Source organism: Melanotaenia boesemani, chromosome 9 (assembly GCF_017639745.1).
Source record: "Melanotaenia boesemani isolate fMelBoe1 chromosome 9, fMelBoe1.pri, whole genome shotgun sequence".
NCBI lineage: Eukaryota > Metazoa > Chordata > Actinopteri > Atheriniformes > Melanotaeniidae > Melanotaenia > Melanotaenia boesemani.
Genome location: NC_055690.1, coordinates 17,518,788 through 17,528,071, shown reverse-complemented (window position 1 = coordinate 17,528,071; position 9,284 = coordinate 17,518,788). Strand labels below are relative to the sequence as shown.

At 40.2% G+C, this 9,284-nt stretch overlaps 1 protein-coding gene across 1 annotated transcript; it reads right to left on the bottom strand.

The window, feature by feature from the left end:
- Positions 1–4,162: 4,162 nt before the first annotated feature.
- On the bottom strand, positions 4,163–8,214 carry LOC121646030 (extracellular calcium-sensing receptor-like). The gene is made up of 8 exons (XM_041994888.1): positions 8,088–8,214; positions 7,402–7,696; positions 7,013–7,302; positions 6,505–6,800; positions 5,724–5,929; positions 5,363–5,584; positions 5,146–5,269; positions 4,163–5,067 (listed from the first exon to the last, which is right to left on the bottom strand). The coding sequence occupies exons 1-8, from the start codon at positions 8,192–8,194 to the stop codon at positions 4,163–4,165; spliced, it is 2,445 nt and encodes an 814-aa protein (XP_041850822.1). The 5' UTR covers positions 8,195–8,214.
- Positions 8,215–9,284: the final 1,070 nt, after the last annotated feature.

Sequence of the window (9,284 nt, the reverse complement as noted above, 5' to 3'; positions counted from 1 at the left end):
GTTGTTTGATGTGGTCTTTAACAACCTCATACTCAGAGGGAGGAATACGATGATAGCGCAGCACGCACAGGGATTTCATCCTCTAGAGGAATCTCATGAGCAATCAGGTCAGTGCAACCTAGATTCCCGTCATGAGCTGAGAAGACCGAGCTATACTGCCAAAGGAGAGCCCCCACCTTATCCTGGGCTTCTGCAGGCAAATGACCCAACTCCAGTGCTACTATCTGATCTTGGACCGAGGAGGAAACTGACTGCGAGGACACTAGCCACCTGAGGGGGCACCTCACTGATGCCAGCAGGTAGGCTTACCATCTGTACCTCTTCTAGGGACCCATCAACTGCACGAGGGTAAAGCAGTACATCAGTGGACCCTACGTTCATAAGGGGAATCGTTCTTGACCCCATGGCTTGAAGTGCTGGCAAAAAAGAGACTCTGCAATGGTTGACACCATAGATCTGGTATCCACCAGGCAAGAGACAGAAACTCCACCCATACGCACACCTAAATGTGGACATGATGACAGCTTGGACCACCTGCAAAACCTAAAGCCCACAACTGCCCCGCATGAAATGTGGGTCTGCAGTTCAGGGGGTGCTAGTTTTCTGGCCCCTTGGCAGGAGGAAATTGCCGGCTCTGCTGCAGATGGTAAGGGACATGGGCACCATCACAGTCCCTCACCAGGTGACCTGGCAGCTGGCAGCTGGCATCTCCTACAAACTATTGTACCACAAGAAGCGGTGCAGTTGGGCTGTTGGAGGCCCTGCAGCTGGGAGATGCTTAGAGTCAATTTATTCAACTGCTCATGCTGTAACCTTAGCATATCCCTCAACTCCTGCAGTGCAGATGCTTCTGCAGCCTGCAGCAATACTCACATGAGTCTCTGACACAATAACCAGAGTGAGAAGCACTAGACGGACAAAACAACAAACAATTTGCAGCCATGGCTGCAAGACTACCTGCTACATTTAGGTCTGACTCTGGGAACAGAAAGTAGACTTGACCCTGATGACCTGAGGGATCTGGTTGGTTCATAACGAACCAGAAGATCCTGAATGTTTTTTGGTCTTAAACCATTCAGTGCTTTGTAAACTAACAGCAGGATTTTGAAGTCAATTCTTTGAGAGACAGGAAGCCAATGTAAAGATCTGAGCTCTGGAGTTATATGATCTACTTTCTTGGTCTTAGTGAGGACTCGGACAGCAGCGTTCTAGACTAACTGCAACTGTCTGATGGACTTTTTAGGGAGACCTGTGAGGACAGCATTACAGTAGTCCAGTCTACTAAAGACAGTTGCACAGACAACTTCTAAATATAGCTGAGTCATCAGTCCTTAAATCCTCAATATGTTCTTTAAGTGTTAATAGGCTGGCTTCACAACTGTCTTAATATAACTGTTAAAATTCACGTTTGAGTCCCTGACTATGTCAGTGTGGGACCTTATTCTTCTTAAGCTTATTTCTTGATCAATTTTATGTTTTTGTATTATTTTTGCATGAGTTTTGCTATTGACATTTGTGTGGATTTTTATTTTGGCTTTTATATTTCACTTGCTGTGTTTCTAATTGCATGCGTGTATAAATCTGGACATGATGGAGAACAGCTGATTTCAGTTAGGTCCTCACACCCCCTGGCTCCGGATTGGACAATGACTAATAAGGAGCCTCTCTTAAGGACAGAGGAAGGCAAGGCAAGGCAAGGCAAATATATTTATATAGCACATTTCATGTACAAGACAATTCAAAGTGCTTTACATGAAACATTTAAGCAGGGCTCAGAAAGCAATACAAGTGCATTAAAAAAAAACAAAGATTAAAAGAAATGCAATTAATGAAATAAAAACAGAACGAAGATGCTAAAATAAAATAGATCTGTCACAATCCTCATGTCTTGTTTAAGACTATTAACCGCATTCTTAATACCTCTCAAACACCCTGCTTAGAGGCCTCAGTAGATGTTTGTGAAAAGTTTTCTCAGTTCTTTGTTAATAAAATAGAGAGCACCAGGTTCCTTATATCTCCTTTGACTCATAACCCATCCATTCTCCTTTTTGCCACTGCTGTTTTGAATACTTTTGAGCCTGTCAATCTACCCTTTTTGGAAGAACTGATAGGATAGGGCACATGAACCCCTCTGTTCCCCACCAGACCCATTTCCACCTAGGCTTCTTAAGGAAGTTCTTCCCACCTTGGCATCACATATTCTGGGCATTATAAATGATAGCCTAATTACTGCGAATGTACCAGTCAATTTTAAAAATAAAGTAATACAAACCCTCATTAAAAAACATGGTCATGATCCTACAATCCTTTCAAATTGTAGGCCTATTTCGAAGCTTTCTTTTTTCTCCAAGGTCCTGGAGAAAGTAATTTATGGTCAGTTAAAATAATTTCTAGAGGCATATAATATTCTTGAGGTGTTCCAGTCTGGTTTTAAAGCTCAGCACAGCACAGAAACAGTGCTGCTCAGAGTTTTTAATGATGTGCTCCTAATGACAGACTCTGAACCCTGTGTTGGTTTGGTCTTGTTGGACTTAACAGCTGCCTTTGATACTGTGGACCACTAGATGTCTCGTTTGGAGAACTGGTGGAAATCCAGGGATATGCCTTGCAGTGGCTCAGGTCATACCTGTGTCCGTATCGGATGTGCTGATTTATCCACAGTGCCTCTTACTTGTGGGGTCTCCCAAGGTTCTATTCTTGGGTCTCTCCTCTTCTCCCTTTATCTCCTCCCACTTAGGTCCACCCTTTGTAAGCATGGCATCGTTTTTCATTTTTATGCTGATGACAGCCAGATTTATATGCCACTAAGGCAAAGTAATGCTTACTGCATAAAACCACTTTTACATCGTATTGAAGAAAGAAAAGCATGTTTATGTTGTACTGAAGAAATAAAAGCCTGGATGTTCCTGAACTTTCTTCTTTTTAACAACAGCAAAACTGAGGTGCTGTTGCTTGGCCCAAAGGATGTTTCCTCAGCTCGCTTAGACCTGTGATACTTGGGTCAGTATCTCAGGCCTACAGTGACTAACCTTGGTGTGATGCTGGACTGTGCTCTAAAGTTTGATGCACATATTAGCGCTGTCGTGAAATCCAGCTTCTTTCAGCTTAGACAGTTGTCTAAAGCCAAGTTGTTTGTCTGTCATCCTGATTTTGAGAGTTTAATTCATGCTTTTATCATAAATCATTTAGGTTACTGCAACACATTTTATGTCGTGATCAGTCAGTCAACTTTTGCCCGACTGCAACTCGATGCAGCTCAGCTCTTAACCGGCGCATATAGAACACAAGCACATACACCAGTTTTAAAGCCTTTGCACGGCTTACCTCTTTCATTCCGTATTGATTTTTTAATTATTTTAATTGTTTTTAAATGTCAACAAGGCCTCGCCCCACAATATCTTTATGACCTGTTCCAGTCCTACAGTCCTTCACGCTCCTTTAGGTCGACAGATCACTTCATGTTAGTTGTACCTAAATCTAAAAAGAATTCCAGAGGGGACCACTCCTTTTCAGTTGTTGGCCCCAAACTTTGGAATGCACTGCCACTGCATCTTAGACAAGACGAGTCTCTTTCTGCTTTTAAATCCTTTGTAGGACATACCTTTTTTTATTGGTTTTTACCACAGCTTGAGTGGTCGACTTTTTCAATGTTTTTTTTATTTTTCGTGTATTCTTTGTTATTGTTTCATTGTGTGTTACTGCTGAGTCACTCAGAATTAGGTGTTTACAAAGTAATTTTGAATAGTATTTAAGTTTTATTCAGAATAAACAGGGATTTAAAACTCTCATGTAATCATGGCCAGTTACCCAAGAGAGGGTGTATGTGTTCACACCCCCTACAGAATTTTCTCACCCAGTAATTGAAAATGCCTGATTGAAGGCTCTGGGGGAAAAAATCAAAGAACTTAATTCTCCCACATTACACTTTTGAATATACAGATTTTATTTAATATGTTCAGCACATAATAAAAAGAAAAAAATGACAAAACAACAGCTTAAAATGCCATTTATAAATTGCATGCCAAAAGTGAATATTTGCTGTCAAGTCAAGATATAAAGTAAAAAATTTAGCTGAGACCGATAAATGTAAGTATATTAAACTGCTGTATATTTAATGTCCAATTTCATAATTTTCTTGTATTGCTTTGAAAGTTTTGATGTGCTACAATTGATTTTTGTTCATCAAATGCTTCTTGGTGTTTTTCTCTGGCTGAAATAATATGATGAAACACTTTGGGGCAAAAATGCACAGAATTAGTCCAAAACTGGAGGCCAGAATAGCAAATATCTCCACAGCCACAGTAAATTTCCCAGGAGAGCTGACATATGCTGGGATGAAGGTGATCCAAACAGCACAGAATATCAACATACTGAAGGTGATCAGCTTGGCTTCATTAAAGTTATCAGGGAGTTTCCGAGCCAAGACAGCTAACACAAAGCAGAAGAAAGCCAGCAGACCGATGTACCCAAGCACGGCCCAGAACCCGACAGCAGAACCTAACGCACATTCCAGAATGATCTTCTCCCTGTATGTAGTGAGATTTTTCACTGGGAAAGGAGGGCTCACAACCAACCAAATAGTACATATTAAAACTTGAATAAAGGTGAAAGAAACTACAGTCATCCTTTGCTGTAGAGGACCAAACCATTTGATCATGTTATTACCTGGAAGCGTAGCTTTAAAAGCCACTAAAACTACTATAGTTTTCCCAAGAACACAAGAAATGCAGAGAACAAAGGTGATGCCAAATGCTGTGTGCCGCAGCATACAAGACCAGTCAGAGGGCACCCCGATGAAAGTCAGCGAACATAAGAAACACAGAGTCAGAGAGAAGAGCAGCAGGAAGCTCAGCTCAGAGTTGTTGGCTCTAACAATGGGAGTTGTCCTGTGATGAAAGAAAACAGCTGCTGTTATGATGGCCAGACAGGCGCCACCAACAGAGAATACAGCCAGGATGATTGACAGGACTTCATCAAATGAAAGAAACTCCACAGGTTTGGGGAAACAGGTGTTTTTCTCTGCATTCGGCCAGAATTCCCTGGGACAAGGGAAACAATCAGGAGAGTCTGAAAAACACATGAATAGTACTGTTGACATTCACATATGTGATGTTTCAGATACACGTGGAAAACATGTTATTTTACCTGTAACATTACTAATCTCTCCCTCAGGACAGGGTTTACAGTCATAACAGCAGATGGGTTTTCCTTTCTGCAGCACTTTATGAGTTCCTGGGAGACACCTGTCAGTGCAGACTGATACCGGCACCTGTCACAGAGACACAAGCAAAAGGAATATTTTAAAAGTTCTGCAACACAGATGTTACAAAGCAGCTCACCAGCAGTTCATTAGACTGATTACTTGCATGCCACCATCCATCCAGGTTAGGTTTCTGATGATACGAAACTCTTGACCTATTGGCATCGAAGCATCATAGAACCCGACTGTCACTAACTCAATAACTCCACTCTTATTCTTCTGCCAGTTGATCAGCTCATACAGAGCCGGTGGATCCCCATTAGCATCAAATGACACTACATAACCATTCCGGGAAAAGTTGACTTTCTTCAGCTCAGTTAAAACCTGTAAAGATGACGTGCAGACAGAGAAGCAGGAGATGGAAATTAAATGTCAAACAATGTCATTATTACATTTTCATTTAGAAATAAGTTAGACTACAGGTAAAGAAAGAGAACAGGGGTGACTTTTCTTTTCATCTGACCTGTCTGGACTCCAACCTGGTGTGTTTGTTGCACTGGGTTGTGAAATTTGTTCTCTCACACACTGCATTGTGAATAGCATGTGCTATTGCATAAACAGCCTTGTAAACCATGTTAGTGATTTTCAACTGGGATGTATCAATGTATGGTTTGTGGAGCATCTTTATGTCTTCAGTTCCATCGCAATCCTTTTTGACTGCAGCAGCACCTACAGGGACACAATGGCAGAAGCCGGTGTTTCAAACTCTAAAAGACATATTGTATCAATATCTTTTTAATATCTAATATATTTAAGTACAAAGGCAAGTATACACATATGTTCCATTTCAATTAAGAAGTAAACTTAAATTAATTTTATTATCTTTCTTCAACTGAGAGTGAGTTTCCACCTGAGGGAACTCCAATAGACAACTGACATAACAATGAAATATAAGAATGACTTTAAATGGTTAATACATACTTTTTTGTGACTTTATCACATCACATTTGAATTCTTGTCAAACACAGACTATTTTATGACTTTGTAGTATAGATTAAATGATAGTATATTGTAATTATAGCTTGAACCTGTTAGAACTGGCTAGAGGACATATTTAAAGGTTGCTACATATTTAAAAATAATAAAACATACTTTGACCTGTCATCATACAAAATAAAAGATCCATAAATGGAGATTTGCTGGTAAACACAATGCTTAAAGAAATACATGCATGAACACGCATGTTGAATGTTTGTTTCTCCACAAATACTGGTGATATGCTCATTCTACAGTGCATTTCTCACTTTTTTCCAGAGTGCAGTTGAATACATCCTCCCAGAACTCAGTAAGTGTTGGGGAGGCAGCCACTTCAGAAGGAGAGAGATCCATCAGGAAGTCTCTCAGACCTGGGGTGACAGATCCTGGAATACCAACTCCAATGGCTCCTACACAGAAACTGAACCTCAGGAATTGTGGGTCTGCTATCCACGACTCACTGCCTATCCACTGATGAGGTGGAGGGGGGTCCCGGGCCAGTTCCTCCAGCAGGGCCTTCATGTCTGCTGCGGCTGCAAAGGCCACGACAACCTTAGCTGTTGACCTGCAGAGAAATTATAATATGTAACATTAAACTAACATGCAGCATTTTCTGTTATATGTAATTTATCTGTTTGAGTGTTTTACTCATTTTCAAGACATGTCATACTACTCAGATAATTAACTAAATACTAATCGTGTGTTATACTCATTTCATAGTTTGCTCTGCAGAGTACCAGTGCAAAAACCACAATGCAAAATTAGTGATATGGCAACCTGCGGATAGCATCAGCTACTTTCTGGATCTTGCTTTGTGGGTCGTTCCTGTAGAAGGCTTCAGAGTATTCCACACAGATCCCCTCTCTGTATGCTGCTTTAAGAAAAGATGCCATGCCATTATTGCCATAGTCAGTGTCCGAGCGGACAGCACCTATCCAAGTCCAGCCAAACTGTTTCACCAACTTGGCCAGCACGTCAGCTTGGAACCGGTCGCTGGGAATAGTTCTGAAGAAATTCGGGTACTGCTGCTTATCTGACAGGCAGGCACAAGTGGCAAAGTGGCTCACCTGAAACAAAACATAACAATCTAGTTCTTTAAAGTAATATAAACAGAAGTAGTCAGAAGCATATCTTTTAAAAAAGTTCAAAAGATTCAGATTATTTACTTGGGGGATGTTAAAGGAGCTGATGATGCGTGAAATGCTGATGGATGATGAAGATCCAGTATCAGCTACAACACCCATCACCATTCCAGATTGGGAACACTTATCACCTGTGTGAAACACAGGGTCCTGTCCGTTGGAGAGCCAAAATGCCACGCGCACAGCCATGGTCACTGAGGTGCACGAGTCGTAGATCTGATAACCAAGCTTGATGCCTGGCAGTAGCTCTGTGCTGTTGTTAATCTCCTCAATGGCAAAAATCATTACACGAGAGAAGAGCAGTTCACGACTGTTAATGCTGCACACAGATAAAGGTTATGTATCACTGTTTTCATACAAAATAAGGTCACTTCACCTTTTCTCAAAAACATACAACAAAGCAGAGCTGCAGCCTGGATTTGTGCAAGTTTTTGCTATGGGCAAAAAGGGATTATTGAATAATTAAATTCTAAGTTTAGGACTAGATACCAGTGCATCATTCCAACAGCCCCTACAGCTGAAAAATAATCATTTAAATATTAAATCTGGATGACCTGCAAAACAGCTGCTGAACAAAGTTTTGATTATGAAACACAAACATGTCCATTTTTAGTAGAAAGAAAGAAAGAAAGAAAGAAAGAAAATCATTACCCTTACAGCAGTCAACATGTTTGTTATTTTACAGTTTCTCATGCTTTCCTCTTACTAACCCGCCTGTGCAGCTTGGTGGCTCAGGCATGGTGATGTAGTCATGAACCATGATTTTCTCTATGTAGTGAAATGAGAAAACACCTCCAATAATGTAGTCCCCATCCATGGAGAACACTGGTAAGCGAGCAGTACCCTGCAGGCTACATTTCAATGATGAGGTCTCAGCAGTAACTCCATCATTTCCAGTCTCTGTCAGTCCAGTCCTGTACTTTTGATCATTCAGAGATTCACCAAAGGCAATAACTGAGTTCACCTGAAACAAACCTAGAGCCATTCTTAGGCCAAGAAAAAGAACTGAGGTCTCCATCCCTCTGGTGTTTGCAGGTGTGTCTTTTCCCAGGTTTATATAACCTTTCCATTGAACGTTAGCCTACTGTAAACAAGAAAGTGTGTGTCGTCACCTAGAGTTTTTTTTTTTTTTTTTTTTTTTTTAAATACATTCTTCTCAAAGTTAAATTTTTTTCTTCTTCTTCTTCTTCTTAAAGTTATACTTTATTATTAAAGTTATATAACTTTAACCGTTTGGACCTGTCTCTTTCCACCTAAATCAACACTGCAATAAATACAAAATATCTCCCAACATTGCACCTTTTTGTGTCATAATACAGTTAAGTCTTACCTTTGTAATGAGTTTGATCATTCATTTTTCTCAAAAGTTATTCTTCACACAGTATTTGAACATTGAATATTATTTTTCGAGACAGGAACAATACACAAAGTTCAGGGAAATGTCAAGCTACACAGACACTGATGTAGTCTTGCTATAATACTGCCATCTACTGGACACCATATTAAAATTCAGTAATTGTATGAAAATGCAACGATGGACAAATCCTTCTGTAATTGTTTCTAAATGTTTGGTGTTTCAAAATGATTTTTCAACTTCTTGGGGTTTTATTTTTCTACAGCATGGTCATAACAGTATCTAGAAACATCATGAGGAAGCTAAGCTACTCTTGAAGCCCTTTTGTCTTTTAAATTGTTTGCAAAGGAAATGGATGTGGTACTTTGCTGAAAATGACTCAATCTTTTAGTTTAGACTGAGCTGATGGTTTTATGCTCTGCTTTTCATTTGTTTGTTTTTTTTTGTTTAGTGTTTTTCATTGTACAACACCGTTACTGTCACTTTTTATCCAGATGTAGTGGGGAGGGATGAATACTGCACTGATAAATTGTCACACTCTGCACACAAACAA